The sequence below is a fragment of the Abramis brama genome (genome assembly GCF_963993115.1).
Source record: "Abramis brama genome assembly, chromosome: 2".
Classification (NCBI taxonomy): Eukaryota; Metazoa; Chordata; class Actinopteri; order Cypriniformes; family Leuciscidae; genus Abramis; species Abramis brama.
In genome coordinates this window covers 32,290,653-32,306,669 of record NC_139964.1, presented here as the reverse complement: position 1 = coordinate 32,306,669, position 16,017 = coordinate 32,290,653, and the positions used below count along the sequence as shown (strand labels likewise).

Sequence of the window (16,017 nt, the reverse complement as noted above, 5' to 3'; positions counted from 1 at the left end):
GTTTCTGGGCCACCTCGGTTGAAATTCGGTGGGGTGGGGGGCAGTGTTGAGGAATCTCCTAATAATTCCTAATAGGTTAGCCTATGTAGCTAGTAGTGCTGTAGGATCCAGAACAAGACCTTCCAGTGACCCTTGACCTCATAAATACTTTATACATGTAGAATAGCGGCCTGCAATAGATAAACATGCACAACAACATGCACAAAGTGTGTTTGGTGTGCTGATGACAGCCAAGCTCAAGGTAGACAGGACTGAGTGCATGTGATGTGTGCATGATAGAAGTGCATGGGGAAGATACATCAGCCTGAACAGGAAAACTATGACACAAGTATCTACAGGAGGCAGACAAAAAACAAAAAGAATAAGCCATCATTAACCTTGTCAACATCAAAAGTCCCATCGCAGCATTAATGCTGGTTGTAGCTTAATGCAAATCAATATAATCATGCAGTGGTTTAGCTAGAGCAACTGACACTAGGGACTGTTAAACAATATTCACCAACTATCCTGACACAGAGACCTTATTAATATACTACCTTATTAATATCTCAGTGAATGACAACCCCAGCAAAAATCATTCTAAATTTAACAGTGCCATATTCTCCAGAAGCTTACTGTTAACCTATTCATGTAAATTGAAACATAACACAACAAACACAAATAAATAAATAAAAACGCTGCTGTAAAAATAACCAATATATGCACATTTGTAACCGTACATCGGGAGTCTATGTGTGTAAAAATAAGTGTTCTTTACAATAGAGCTAAACAGGGAAGAGTGGGATTGAAAAGAAAAATGGAAATTGTGCACCTAGTGGTCCTGAGAGTGAATGGCTGAATCTTATGAAACTGAAAATATATGAGGGTCATATTTCATCCGAAAAATGAAGCCTATATTCCACTACCATTAAGCCCATTTTGTACTACTCATGACAATTAAGCACAAGGAAAAAACATTACATACAGAAAAAACTGTATTACATTAATGAAAATCTAATAACAATAATGGAAATTACATAAAGCATCCGGAAACACTATGGTCATGAATATGTGGGATAATAATATGGAGTTATTCTTGTGCCAATAATAATGAACGTAGCTTTTCAAGAAACTAATACTATATTATAAATAGTATTAGTATAGCATTAATGAAAAAAAAAAAAATCAGACTTACCACGAGTAGGCTAACGTTATCCAGTATCCTCCTGATATAGCGACGATGACTAATGATGAATATCATTCGTCTGTACTATTCCTAAGCATCTCAACAATATAGTGTAGCAGCAAATAAATACAGATATAAACTTAATATCACTAAAATGAAATAGAAAGCAGCGATTACAGACACTCACATCCACACATAAACACACCACTGACGTCTTCACTTCCAGGTCACGAAGCTGTCAATCAAAAACTCAGTAACCAATGAGAACACACTGCTACTAGCCCCGCCCCCACGAGAGAAATGTGTCAGAACGGCGAACGAAAACTCAGGGAGCGTAAACGAAAACTTCAGAAGCGTAAATGAAAACTCTGGAAGCGCATTTGTAAGTTCAGATCAGCGATTGAAATATGAGAAATAGTTAGCAAAACATGCAGTGTATTAAAAACAAAGTCAAAAAATTTGCCTGCGATTTATTCTTTTTCAGTTTCAGAGATTATTTATTTAGTTTCAATTTATATTTTCATTAGTTTCTTGAAAAGCTACGTTCATTATTATTGGCACAAGAATAATTCCATATAATAACTGCTATTAAAAAGAATCCCACAATGCAAAAAAACAAACAAAAACAAAAACTAAAATAGGCTTTACTGAACATGTCTCTTTACTGAGACCTGAACATGTTTTTCGTAAGATTCAGCCAAATGTAATGTCTATCGTGATTTTGAAAGCACAGTCTCTCTCCTCTATTCTTTCTCTCATTGAATACTATCCTATGTTCCTTCCAAGCCATGGGTTCCCAATGTAAGCAGGGGGTTAATTTTTTTTTTAAACAGTACAAGAGACAATAAAAAACAAAGGGTAACTGAGTGGTTGGTTGTCGCAGGGATACTGTTTTTTTTTATAACCTCCTTTAGGCTTCTGGAAGTTGGTGGAGGGGGGAAAGGGGGCAGAATCCTGACCTGGGACATTGTTAACATAGCAACCATCCACGAGGAGGTGGCCGTCCTTGGGGTCGCAGAGAGGAGGCAGATAAGGGGTATAGGAGGCACTGGCTCTAACATAGCGCCAAACACAGCCTGGCAAAATGAAGATGGAGAGTAAATCAAAACTGGACAAGACGTGGAGAGAGACAGAGGAGGGAGGGACAGTAAACAACAGGAAACAGATGAGTGAGAATGAGAGGGGAACCCAAAATTCTCAGATAACGCTCCGTAGTCTCATGGACATCATGTTGAGATCTGGCTATGCCAATCGGACATCTTATTCTAATCAGTATAAACAAGAAAAACAAAACTTGAAAGTAGATTGTAACGTAACTGTGTGGTTTCCTAACAAAAGAGGGAAAGAAAGCTGAAAGCTAAAATTGCATTTATTAGAGATGACAATCTAAGCCATGCCAACATGGACAAATAAAACAGATTAGAGAAGGAGGCAGAAGAGGTGGAAGAGCACAAATAAGGTGAGAGTGAGAGATATGCAGGCTGTTATAAGTATTATAGCACACAGGACCTGAAACTAAAGATATGATCATGTTGACTTGTCTTACAAAACTACAACTGTGTGATTTGTGTTTCTTGAAGGTCACTTGATTTATAACAACTGACACAAAGGTGAAAGACAGGCGGCCTGGTATTCAATTATTTACTCTTACATTTAGAAACTGCTTGAATATAAGAAGACATTCTATTTTTTAACACATGGGCACAACCTGACCAACATCCACAGCTGAGTGAAGGCATAATGTTGCAGTAAAGTGTTTGGACTTGTAATTCCTTATTTGTGCAGTGTGAGAATTAGAAGCGCCTAAGCAATGCTACAACAGCAGAATGAAGAGGAAACGACATTAACAGAGCAGGGGGAAGCAAGTGGTAATGCGTTCTGGATCCTACAGACACCACTAACAGGGGTTTTACCTTCTACAACAGCTAATGATGTTTACTTTGACATGATGGGCATTTAGAATATAATAGAAAGAAAACAGTGAGATCAAGATGTGTGAAAAGGACGAGAATGAATGTGAGATTAGCCGTTTCTATGACAAAAGCAGGTTAAGACAGAAGGTAGGACAGAGGGGATGGAGTGGGAAAGAAAACAGAGACAAGCTTTGTCCTTGCAGTTAGTAAGACATGCAAATTCTATCCCATAATCCATTTGGGCAAACAGGGGTGACCACATGACCATTATAAGGCCCCCAAATCCAGCATTTTACAGCTCTAAACTGTAGTCAGTGATGTTAACATGAACATTAACTGATTTATCCAGAGTGAACGAACTTATATTACAGTATATCTGTTTAATACTTGTTTACCCTGATTAATACATGTTTGACTGAATTTGTGGACCAAACCCAGAATTTAGAGATAATGCATGCCATTGGTCAATCCCAAAATGTATATTAGTGATTATGAAATTAATCGCTGCATTAACATCTCACTTGTGTAAATGCGAGTTAACAGGCAAAATGAAATGGGCATTTTCTAGATTTTTCTTAGAAACAATCCGTTACTTCAGACCTTTCAGCAAATTGCACAACCCACATGCAACAACTCCTCTTTCTTAATGCATGCAATCATTACAAATTCATAGCCAGACAGCGAGAACATCCCATATTTCTGTCAAGGTTATGTTAACACTAACAGTAAACATTTGAAAAGCCTTTTACCAGAGTTAAGTTTTAATAGTGTTCAATTTATCACTGCTGTAAAGTTTTTTTAAAAAACTTTTTACATCAATATTTGACATTGTCATTATCCAAGATTATTTAATTATTAAATTCATATATTATTAAATCATTATATGATTAAAAATTCTTAAAATATGTTTTATATTCAAGAAGTCAAATGCCCCTAACATGGAACCCAGTGGAACCCCACATTAAAGCTGAAAGTAAAGAGGAACCAGTTCAGTCGTCACTCACCATCTTTATGAACACGCATAGCAGAAGCTGTGATGTCTGTGGTCACGTTGAAGTAAGGCAGCCACAAGTCCTTCAAATACAAGCACGAAAAACACAATGTTAAAGTTGTCATGCCTATGATAATCACCCTTATTAATTACATCAGTTATTTTGAAGATTAAACAATCAAGTAATAATACAGAGCAATTAAATTAAGCAAAATATGTGTTTCAGAAACATTGGGTTAGATTTCTGAAACCGATGCACTCTAAAAGAGCTGTGGTGACCTCTCACCTCGATTTGTTTGTCCTCAAACACTTTGGATATGCTGGTGTTGAAGGCAGAGCCAGAGAACATGGACGTGATTGGATAAGTAAGATCCAGTACCGTTTTAAACACAGAGTTCATGGCCTGAGGGCAAGAGAAATGGATTAAATAAACTAAAAAAAGATTTTAGTGATTAATAACTCAAGATCTTATATCTTCTCTGATTTCTCAAAGCAAGGTGTGAGGGGACGGATAGAGTTGACGTTACCTTGGACCACTCTCTCGCCCTCTGCTTGACCCGAACAGCATTTCTCTCCTCTGCGTACAGAGCACCGATGAAAGAGCCAATGGAGGTTCCTCCCACTATGTCAATGGGAATTCCCGTGTCCTCCATGGCTTTGATTAAACCAACATGAGAGCAGCCCCTGCAAGATTGAACATAACCTTGACCATTTTAAAACGGTAACACTTTAAGATAAGGTCTCATTTGTTAACTAACAATGAGCAATACATTTGTTACAGTATTTATTTTATTCTAAAGTGTTACCCAAAAACCAGGGTTATTATCATTAACGAAAACTAAAAACATTTTTGTTCATTGAAATATAACTGAAAAGAAAAAAAGAAAAATATTGTTTAAGTTGAAGCACTAAAATTATCAAATGGAAATAAAAACTGAAATAAAAAAATTAAATCTAAATAGTAATAATAATAAAAAATTCAGATGACAAAAGAACATAACACTAACTAAAAGTTTACTAAATTTAAAATAAAAACTGAAAATATAAAGATAAAAGCTAATACCAAGTATAAAAAACTATAATAGAATATAAGTATGACTAAAGTAACACTGACAAAGACAAATTTGAAAATAAGTGAATAAAAAAAAACTCTTTAGTCCATTTTTCAGGTCTGCATGTAAATGACAGTATAACGATTGCTTGATGTGGCTCACCGGGCTCCTCCTCCGCCCAGCACGAGGGCGATGCTGTTTCCTGTGAGTACTCTGGCCAGCCGGGAGAAATCACTGTGTCTGTCCGCAGTCTTCTCAAAAACCTTTTCATATACCTCTCGCTGTTTAACACAACAACCACATCCATAACAAACACAAGGGTTACTAAAAATCTTTGTTCTGTAAATCAACAGAAAGCTAAACATGTTTTTTTTTTTACCAGTTTAGAGGGGCTTCTTCGTGAGAAGACTCTACGGGGACACTTCAGGTGAAGGTGTCCAGAACACCAGCTTCGCATGTTCAGCCATTCAACGGTTCTCGAAGGACCCGGCCCATCCTCGCGATGCAACAGAACTAACTGCTTCAGTGCCCGTACCGCTGTGTTCTCCAACATCTGCTCCAACTGAGAAGGTAAGAACATGGGAGAATCAAAACACAACCTTTTACCATTAAGTTTGAATCTAACTTCTGATTGGATAATCCATGTTTGAAGCTATTCGAACACAAATCTGTGACCCCGCTAGGGGTGTGAATCTTTGGGTAGACAGCAAATCGATTAAATTCACAATTCCTAGTTACACCCCTAGTGACCACACCTTTTTGTGGTTTGTTTTTATTGCCATACCAGCATCTATGGCTATTTTCAAGGCAAGATCAATATATTTTTAAAAGAAACAAATAGTAGTAACATACAGTAATAATTAAAAACAACAACTAACAACCACCTCATCATCATAACAAACATTAAATAAGATTCTTCATTTCAATATTTGATAAAAAAAGTAAGATTATTCTTGGTGAAATGTTTTTGAAAACATCTTTTAGTGAACTTTGAGTAAAAACGTTGCCTAGTGGCATTTAAAGCAGTACATTCAAACAAAATATGCTTTATAGACAGACGAGTCTGAAAAAAATTACATGTTGGTGGTATATCAAATGTGCCAAGTTGCACAACCTGAAGTTGGTTGCTCGAGGTGACATGTAAAATGAATCTTTCCTTGTGAGGTTTGACCCAACGACATTGCGTTACCAGCTCTGATCTTCAACCACTACACCACCTCACACATGAACGTGGACAGAAACAACACAAGATTCGACAAATACCTCTCCAAGTGCAGGTTCTTGGTCTCCAAGCCCCACAATGAGGATGCAGTCAGCTTGTCGGATGCAGCGTTGAGTCCATGGGGTCATACCGCTGTCCGTCTGATACAGCACTATACGATTAATGTCCTCCTGCTGAGCCAACCAACCTGACAACCTGTACTCATGGATACTAGAGAAAGAGACGCATTTCAGATTACAATGAGATATGAGAACGAATGAGATATGAGAATGAGACGTTCTGATCTCGCATTTATATACCTGTCCAAAGCAGAAGCGCCAAGTCTCTCTCTGATGATTTCACTGGTTAGCAGCAGGGTTGGTCCTGATTGAAGAATGAGAATGTGTGAAGGCCCAGATATACTTCAAGCGAAATCGAAGAATGTCATTTCACACAAAATAAGGCCAAAACGAAGTTTGTGAGTTTCAGGAGTTCAAAAAGGTTCGCCAACCTTGGAACTACCATTGGTCTGTGGTGATTATGAAATAGGTAGGTGTGCTCTGGGGCTCCAACGTCTTTAACATGGAAATCTTCTCTAGTTCATTTATTTTGTTCACTCCGTTGAGGTCAGACATGAACACACTGGAGAGCTTCTTTATAGTAGAAATTAAAGCTTTAATTCTAATTGAAAGTGGCACTAACCCTGTTTTTCATGTTCAATACTGTAAAACTGCTTGCTTTAAAGCAATCTATTGTATTAAGTGCTATATATAAAGGTGACATGACTTGACTGGAGTGATGAACTAAGAAGAAAGCGCGAAGCACATATTTACATATTCATCTAAACGTCACTCTCAGCAGTGTGGGTGGCGTCGGGATATTCGCTAACAGTATACCGCTGCTAAGTGAAAAGTTTACCCCTAAGTGAAAAACTAAAAATAACTTTGCTGTGAGTACATTAGTGCCTTTAGATTATGTTTCTAGAAGATCATGGGCTTTAAATGTCAATAACTGCTTTAGTGTACCTATGGCGCTGAGAGCGTGGCTAAGCTCCAAATTGAAGGCATTGATTGGCACATCATCACAAACAGGAAGCACGGCCACCGTGGAGAGATTACTGGCTGGGTTAGTGACGTCCGGACTGGACGCCATGCTTGGCAGACCCAGCGCAGTGCCTAGAGAAAGGAAAGTGACATTTTAAACGTTTTATTAAACACAAAAAAGCTCTGCTTCATGTTCATTGGCTTACTCGTTTTATCTAAAATTATGACCTGACCAGAACTTCTCTCCTTTTCTCTCCTAAGATGATGGTTCTTCTCTAAGGTCAACTTTACTGACGCTTTTGAAGCGAGTTGACTGATTAACGTTTGTTTTTTGGGCTAAACGTACTTGAGAAAGGTCCACGGGGCTGTTGGAGGTTTCCCAAAATCTTCTGCCCCAGCAGATGGATCAAGCGCGTCACCACCTGTGGGTATCTTCTCTTAATATTGTTGAGGGTTCCTTCTGGAAGCTTCACCAGCTCAGTATCTCTGACGGCATGGACCGTGGTGGCACGAGGCTGCCGTGTCAAAGCCTCCACCTGAGAAGAAATATACAAAACTTAGGGTTAGCCATAATTTAGCAATCCTAAATCCAGTTTAGACTAGCTAAGACCCTAAAACTAGGGTTGATGTCAGAGCTCTAGACTCACAACTCCGATGAGATCTCCTCGTCCGTACTCTCCGACTAGCTCCTTCTTCCCATTGGCTTTTCGAATGACGGAACGCAGTCGTCCATTCAGCACAATATAGGTGCAGTCAGACTGATCGTCCTGCCTACAGAACACAACAAATTTAATGACCGATTTTTTTCCCAATGAAATTAATACTTTAATTTAGTAGAGATGCATTAAATCGATCAAAAGTGACAGTAAAGACATTTATAATCTTTCAAAAGGTTTCCATTTCAAATAAATGCTGTTCTTTTGAACTTTCTATTAATCAAAGAATCCTACAAATGCATCACTGTTTCCACAACTGTTTTCAACATTGACAATAATAAGAAATGTTTCTTGAGCAGCAAATCATATTAGAATGATTTCTTAAAGATCATGTGACACTGAAGACTGGAGTAATGATGCTGAAAATTCAGCTTTGCATCACAGGAATAAATTACATTCAAATAGAAAAAAGAAAAAAAAAATCAAATTTCTGCATGCTTGCATAAAAAAATCTGAGTGTGGATTAAGATTAAAAAATAAATAATCTAAAACAGTGGTCTTCAACGTTTTTCAGGGCAAGGACCCCTGAAGATTAAAAAGTTGAATTATCAAATCAATAACTTAATTAATTAATAAAACAAATTACAAAGTACATTTGCACTATTCACTGTGATTGTTGTCAGCTAAAAAAAATATTATACTGAACTTAATAACAGTTCAGGTCAGTTTAAAAAATAATAATAATTAGGAGAGAGTGATGGTACCGATAAAGGGCCCGTCCAGCTTCGACAGCCATCCAGTCGATGGCAAAATCCATCTGTCGTACAAACGGGGACATGCGGATAGCCACGGTGTGAGCTGCACTGAGAACAACACTAGGCTGCTCACGCATGATCCTACAGGGGGCAGCACAAACACAGACAATATTACAAAAACTGCTTCTTTGTTCTTATAAGTTTCATGGTTGCTGTTTATTTTACACATGCACATTCAGTGTACTTACAGTGTACTTACCCACAAAATTACCGAGTAATGTAATGTAACTACACAGGTCAAGGTTAGGTTTAGAAGTTGGTTCAGGAATAGTACCTAGCTATTACCCAGTTAGTCATTACTAATACATAAAATGTACATACTAGTACATAAAATGTACATGCAGAACAGGACTGTAAAATAAAGTTCTCCCAGATTTGCAATGGCTAGAGTGCCATTCCATAGACTGACAGAGTCAAATCAGCTGCAGGACTGTATGGAAACACTCACTCATAGAAGTCGGATTTGGAGATCTTGAGGAAGGTGCAGTCACGCTCAGCCTTGATGGTGAAGATGAGCGGCTCTCCTGTGAGTACAGCCAGCTGACCTACCATCTCACCCGGCTGGGTCACGAACAGACACACTGCTTCCTGCTTGTCGATCATCTTCTGAAAGACGTGAAGACAGCCAGAGAGGACAAAATGCAGACTCACATCCTAAAGAAGAGAAGAGGAACAAACAGGATCACAAAGAAGAAACTGAGAATACATGGAGTGATAATGTGGAACTAAATAAAGCTGACCAATCAACTGTTCAGACTGTCAGTCCAAATATGATTTTTGTGTACATCAGATCATATTTAGCAAGTGTTAATGGCAAAAAAAAATCATCAGATTTTTACAAATCCGTTTCAAGCTAAATTTATATCAAACCTAATTTCTGGAAATCCATTTCAGTCTGACTGCTCTGATTGGATTTTGCATTGTTGTTACTTTCTCACCCCACATAAAACATATAAACATGTCAGATGTCTTTGCAGAAACAAAGTTGTGTTGTTCTTGATGTGCAGGTACTTGTCATAGAAACCAACACAGATATTTTAGATCAGATTCATATCGGATACACAAATAATCGGACTTGAACTGCCAGTGTGAACGTAGTCCAAGGGTGGAAGGAAATACAAGCATTTGATTCTTCAATACAACAGATCTAAGTTTCGCCAACAAAGTTGGGCAGAAGAGGAAGAAAGGAAAGGAGATTAGAGAGGATGAGCACCTGGTCTCCCTGTCTGGCTAACACAGATCCAGCTTTGGCATGATGAAACGTCACCCTCCCATTGAGCAGCGTAGGGTCCTGATGATGAAAGAGCATATGAGGAAAGAGTGTCAACAGAGACACAGATGTGACCGTCAGAAATCAGAAGAAAACTGAAGTACACTTCGTTTTACTGGGCAATGGACTGTCCCACACAAACACAGATATACTGTACCTCAATCCTCATGAGTTTGAGAATCTCCTTCTGGGCCTCCTCGAACACTGTAGCGTTAGGTCGTCCTTGAAACGGGCAAAAAATGTTCTCCATCCCTGACTCCTCCTCAGGATACAAATACACGCCTGAAGGAACCTCGTCCACCGTCACCTTCCTCTCACGCTGCTCCTGAGACACACCGAAAACAAGCATGATGTCTCTCAATGTTTCAAATCTTTTTGTCTGGCTCATTTCAACCTAATATCAAAAGATGCAATTATCTAAATTATGATTCTTATTAGACTCCCGATACTGTAATACAAAATATGTTGTTAATTAGTTAAAATATGTGTATGAACGTGTGATATTTAGAGCCTCAGAACGTCATGATTTGTTTATGAAAACTCTTTCTCTCCCAGACTGAGAGTGTAGTATAAAAGAGGAAAAAACTCAAATATGTCCTATATCTCTCTGTTGTTGTTACCTGCTATTTCTGTAAAGTCTAAACAAGTTATCTTTTTTTGACCCAACCCTTTATTCAATGTATTTTTGTAATTTTTCCTTTTATCTTTCATTTTATTCTACATTGCGTAATTTAATTATTTTAAGTTTTTTAATTGTATTCATGTACACACATACACTCACCTAAAGGATTATTAGGAACACCATACTAATACTGTGTTTGACCCCCTTTCGCCTTCAGAACTGCCTTAATTCTACGTGGCATTGATTCAACAAGGTGCTGAAAGCATTCTTTAGAAATGTTGGCCCATATTGATAGGATAGCATCTTGCAGTTGATGGAGATTTGTGGGATGCACATCCAGGGCACGAAGCTCCCGTTCCACCACATCCCAAAGATGCTCTATTGGGTTGAGATCTGGTGACTGTGGGGGCCATTTTAGTACAGTGAACTCATTGTCATGTTCAAGAAACCAATTTGAAATGATTCGAGCTTTGTGACATGATGCATTATCCTGCTGGAAGTAGCCATCAGAGGATGGGAACATGGTGGTCATAAAGAGATGGACATGGTCAGAAACAATGCTCAGGTAGGCCGTGGCATTTAAACGATGCCCAATTGGCACTAAGGGGCCTAAAGTGTGCCAAGAAAACATCCCCCACACCATTACACCACCACCACCAGCCTGCACAGTGGTAACAAGGCATGATGGATCCATGTTCTCATTCTGTTTACGCCAAATTCTGACTCTACCATCTGAATGTCTCAACAGAAATCGAGACTCATCAGACCAGGCAACATTTTTCCAGTCTTCAACTGTCCAATTTTGGTGAGCTCGTGCAAATTGTAGCCTCTTTTTCCTATTTGTAGTGGAGATGAGTGGTACCCGGTGGGGTCTTCTACTGTTGTAGCCCATCCGCCTCAAGGTTGTGCGTGTTGTGGCTTCACAAATGCTTTGCTGCATATCTCGGTTGTAACGTCAGTCGGCCCATTCTCCTCTGACCTCTAGCATCAACAAGGCATTTTCGCCCACAGGACTGCCGCATACTGGATGTTTTTCCCTTTTCACACCATTCTTTGTAAACCCTAGAAATGGTTGTGCGTGAAAATCCCAGTAACTGAGCAGATTGTGAAATACTCAGACCGGCCCGTCTGGCACCAACAACCATGCCACGCTCAAAATTGCTTAAATCACCTTTCTTTCCCATTCTGACATTCAGTTTGGAGTTCAGGAGATTGTCTTGACCAGGACCACACCCCTAAATGCATTGAAGCAACTGCCATGTGATTGGTTGATTAGATAATTGCATTAATGAGAAATTGAACAGGTGTTCCTAATAATCCTTTAGGTGAGTGTATATATATATATATATATATATTTGAGCACATTGATGGTTGATTAAGTTGGGGTAAGGGGTAAAAACCAAAACGTCACTTTAAAAAAAAATTTTTTTGTCTGATGTTGTTCACGTTTACACGTATTACAAAAAAAAAAAACTCACTCGTGTGAAAGCAGGCGGAGTGGGAGCTCCATCTTCGGCAGATACAGAGATACGGCCTCTCTCATATGCCATGTCGAAATCTGAACGCAGACTCTTCTGCATTCCTGTACCACACACATACACAACAACAAGAGTTTATGAAAAGGTCAGCAATAACATTACAGTATAACACCAACATAAGCACAATACAATTTACATTTCTATCTATGTTTCTATATTATATAAATGACATTATATATACATTATAATTGTATAAATTATATAATTATTATATTTTATATATTCTATAATGTACGTTACCGTTCAGAAGTGTCAGATCAGTAAGATCTTTTTAATGTTTTTGAAAGAAGTCTCTTATGCTCACCAAGGCTGCATTTACTTAGTCAGTACAACAGTAATACTGTGACATACTTTTACAATTAAAATAACTGTTTTTTATTTTAATATTTTTTTAAATATGATTTATTCCTGTGATGTCAAAGCAGAATTTTCAGCATTATTACTCCAGTCTTCAGTGTCACGTGATCCTTTAGAAATCATTCTAATATTCTGATTTGCTGCTCAAGAAACATATCATCAAGGTTGAAAACAGTTGTGCTGCTTAATATTTTAGTTTTTCAGGATTCTTTGATGAACAGAAAGTATATTTGACCTAGAATTTTTTTGTAAAAGCACTTACCCGCGATGTCAACTGGCATAGATATGGTCCTACTGAGGGTTGGTATAGTGCCGCCATCCTTCCCATGATCCCCACCTGCAGACAGGGGTGCATCAAAACTCTCACTGTTAAACAAATGTAAAGGCCTAATATCGCTCAATACAAACACCTAGATAAGCGACATTATGCCTGACTCACACTGCAAAGTGTTTTACATAATTAGGGAAGGATTCTTAAACAAATGAACAAACCAATGCTTATCAAGATTGATGACATAAAAAATCCGCTATCACGTGGTATGATTTTCAGAAGAACTTGTAAGACTGAAAATACTGGTTGGGGCCTGGTCTAATGAGACAAAGGGCACTGCTGGCTAATGAACATTCGACCTCCCCCATACAACCTCACTTCCTCTCACAATAACTAAGAACTCACACAAGAACATGGTTTAATGTGAATGTTTATCATTGACTGTTATGTTTTTGGTGTCATTTGAAATGTCTCAAAGTGAGTGGTACAGATATCTCATATCCAGATAGATAAAATAAAAGGTAATAAGGTTTATAGAAGTTTAGAGAAAACTGGTTAAGCCATTTGAGGGTGGTCTCCCCCATCCCCCATGTCACCTGGTCAGGAGGATAAAGCAAGGTGTGCTCCCGCTCTCTGGGCTCTTCTTTGCTGGATACGAATGGAATAGGTGGTCTCTCTCTCTCTGTCTCTCGCTCTCGCTCTCTCTCTGTCTTTCTCTCTCTTTGTCTCTCTCTGGTAGGCTACAAGCTGGGTAAGATTATTTGGTGTAATCAATGTATAACCATGTTCTAGATATTTGAATTGATTGTGGAATTGATCTCTGATATCTGAAATATTAAATTGTTACATGTGATTAACTGATTTTGACATTGTTCATTTAATGGTTAAAAGGAATAATCATACATTCGCTCACTTTTAGTGAGGCACAGATGTTATTAAAACCTTTCATTTATGGAGTCAGATGAAGTAACGAGTAAATACGTATGATCAATGTATTACAAATTTAACTAACCAATACTTTGCATGAGTGAGGACAGAACACGTGATACCTTCCCCGTGTATTGGCGAACCGGCAATTGGACCAATATAGCGGGCCTTACAAACTATTAGTGTGAGGCATCCTTAATAAAGTGCAACAAACATATATACAAACATTTAAGTATTTTGAGAGTGTATATTATAATATTTTTTATATTATAATAGTTTAAAGTATGTTTCAAAAAATAAAATTAAAAAATTAAAAATGATATTTATAATTTTTTAATCAATCTATTTTTAGGACTAGTCAAATATTTTGCATTGTGTGATTATTCATTAGATTCTTATTCTGATTCTCAGTAGAGAATATAAGTAATATATCATTATTTATTTGCATTAAAGTAAGGGAAAACAATGTTTACAAGTAAATACGTGTGAATTATGATATGATGCCTCACCAGCAGCATTTTGGACAGCGGCCTCACGGTGTTTATCAGGAACGGTGAGACTGCCAAAGCGTTTGCTGTGTCGCACGGGACTGGAGCGTGTCGGATGAGGAGAGAGAGGAGAGGGACGAGGCTGCATTTCCTAAAGGAAGGCAGACAGAAAGGAAATGAAAAATACCTGAAAATATTTTGGATACTGTAAAACACTTATAATACAGCCAATCATGAGAAAGAAAGTGTGTGTGAGTGTATATGCGTGTTGACTCACATGGCTGAAGAGTTCGTTGGTGAGCCCCAGGTAGTTGTGCAGGGCCAGAACCGTCACTCTCTGAAGACGGACCATGATGATCTGCAGGGATGACACAACAGGAAGCATATTCTCAATTACATCCAGTGTCCTTACAGATAACGACAGAATCCTCTGAGCGGTTTCATAAAGCCAGACCTGAACCACTCGCACAAGACTCTCTGGGTATTTCTCAAAGATGGACAGAAAGGCATCAACAGGCAGTCTGAGGACAGTGGACACTTCTGCCGCTCTCGCAGAGACGGTTTTATACGGTCTCTGGTGACCCTGAAATACACATGCACACAAACGTTCAAAGCTCTTTCATCCTTGAATTATGCATAATATCCAGAATATGTAATCTCATGTGAGCATTTTCCCATGTAAAGTGTTTTTTTTTTCAACAAAAATTGCTATTTGACCTTCTTAAGGGAATATTTAAAAGGAAAGGGAAAGAAAAAACAGGAACAGGAGAGGATACGGAAAAAGAGAGACAAAGGTCATTTAATGCATTTTATAAAATAATTATGTTACACAGAGAAAGGAATTGTGGGTGTGACTCACCGTGATGACATCAAGGATGCTCAGTAGACTGTGAACACTGTCTCCTGGGTAAACCTCTTTGACCACTCCATCCTTCCCATCCTAATGAGAGAGAGAGAGAGAGAGAGAGAGAGAGAGAGAGAGTAGTATATCAATAATAGTATATCAATTATACTAAAATAACACTGGTCACACACAAGTCACACTCACACACACAAAACACAGGTTTCTTACAGATACTGTAAAATGAAATTCAAGGACTTTTCAAGCACTACTGTTTTTGTTTTTCAAGGATTACAATCAGAGATCTCACTTATCAAACAATATCTTTATTATCTTTCAAATTCTAAAAAAGGTAAATACAAAACATACTAATAAAACAAAATGGTACAAATAAACTGCAATTAAAAAGATTAGAGCGGTCAGACTGAAACGGAATTCCAGAAATGCGATTTGAATAAGATTTCAAAATCACCTTAACCATTGAATGGATACTATGACAAAGATATCGCTTTCCTCATTCAATCTGAATTTTTTTCCATAAATATATGATTGACCTGAAGAATGAAAGCTGTATCATTTACTTGGAAATATATGTGCAATATCACACCCATAGCCATGAGAAATGGCTCAATATCCATTTCAAACGGGCTGCAGTGTTAATTTTGCATGAGAAGATTGTATTTGTGTTTTTTCAAAAAAATTCAAAACTAATTACTTTAAGCACCTTGTATGAAACCTGCAAACAATCACATATGTGACCCTGGACCACAAAACCAGTCACATGGGTCAATTTTTCGAAATTGAGATTTATACATCACATGAAAGCTGAATAAATAAGCTTTCCATTGATGTATGGTTTGTTAGGAT

The 16,017-nt window shown here is 38.0% G+C and overlaps 1 protein-coding gene across 4 annotated transcripts in view; it reads right to left on the bottom strand.

Annotated features, from left to right (window-relative positions):
- Positions 1 to 16,017, bottom strand: part of pnpla6 (patatin-like phospholipase domain containing 6) — a 40,874-nt gene that overhangs the window by 8,434 nt on the left and 16,423 nt on the right. For 2 of the 4 annotated variants that reach the window (XM_084106964.1, XM_084106966.1), the window contains exons 8-28: positions 15,169 to 15,249; positions 14,764 to 14,892; positions 14,587 to 14,667; positions 14,331 to 14,460; positions 12,886 to 12,960; positions 12,207 to 12,310; positions 10,264 to 10,431; positions 10,050 to 10,127; positions 9,285 to 9,490; positions 8,786 to 8,917; positions 8,013 to 8,136; positions 7,712 to 7,901; positions 7,348 to 7,497; positions 6,643 to 6,706; positions 6,385 to 6,553; positions 5,501 to 5,683; positions 5,284 to 5,402; positions 4,597 to 4,753; positions 4,356 to 4,472; positions 4,083 to 4,152; positions 2,125 to 2,241 (exon numbers count right to left, since the gene is read on the bottom strand). In XM_084106964.1, the coding sequence (XP_083963090.1) occupies positions 2,125 to 2,241; positions 4,083 to 4,152; positions 4,356 to 4,472; positions 4,597 to 4,753; positions 5,284 to 5,402; positions 5,501 to 5,683; positions 6,385 to 6,553; positions 6,643 to 6,706; positions 7,348 to 7,497; positions 7,712 to 7,901; positions 8,013 to 8,136; positions 8,786 to 8,917; positions 9,285 to 9,490; positions 10,050 to 10,127; positions 10,264 to 10,431; positions 12,207 to 12,310; positions 12,886 to 12,960; positions 14,331 to 14,460; positions 14,587 to 14,667; positions 14,764 to 14,892; positions 15,169 to 15,249 (2,644 nt within the window). The remainder of the gene's footprint in view (positions 1 to 2,124; positions 2,242 to 4,082; positions 4,153 to 4,355; positions 4,473 to 4,596; positions 4,754 to 5,283; positions 5,403 to 5,500; positions 5,684 to 6,384; positions 6,554 to 6,642; positions 6,707 to 7,347; positions 7,498 to 7,711; positions 7,902 to 8,012; positions 8,137 to 8,785; positions 8,918 to 9,284; positions 9,491 to 10,049; positions 10,128 to 10,263; positions 10,432 to 12,206; positions 12,311 to 12,885; positions 12,961 to 14,330; positions 14,461 to 14,586; positions 14,668 to 14,763; positions 14,893 to 15,168; positions 15,250 to 16,017) is intronic. The other 2 variants (XM_084106963.1, XM_084106965.1) reach the window with 1 other exon arrangement.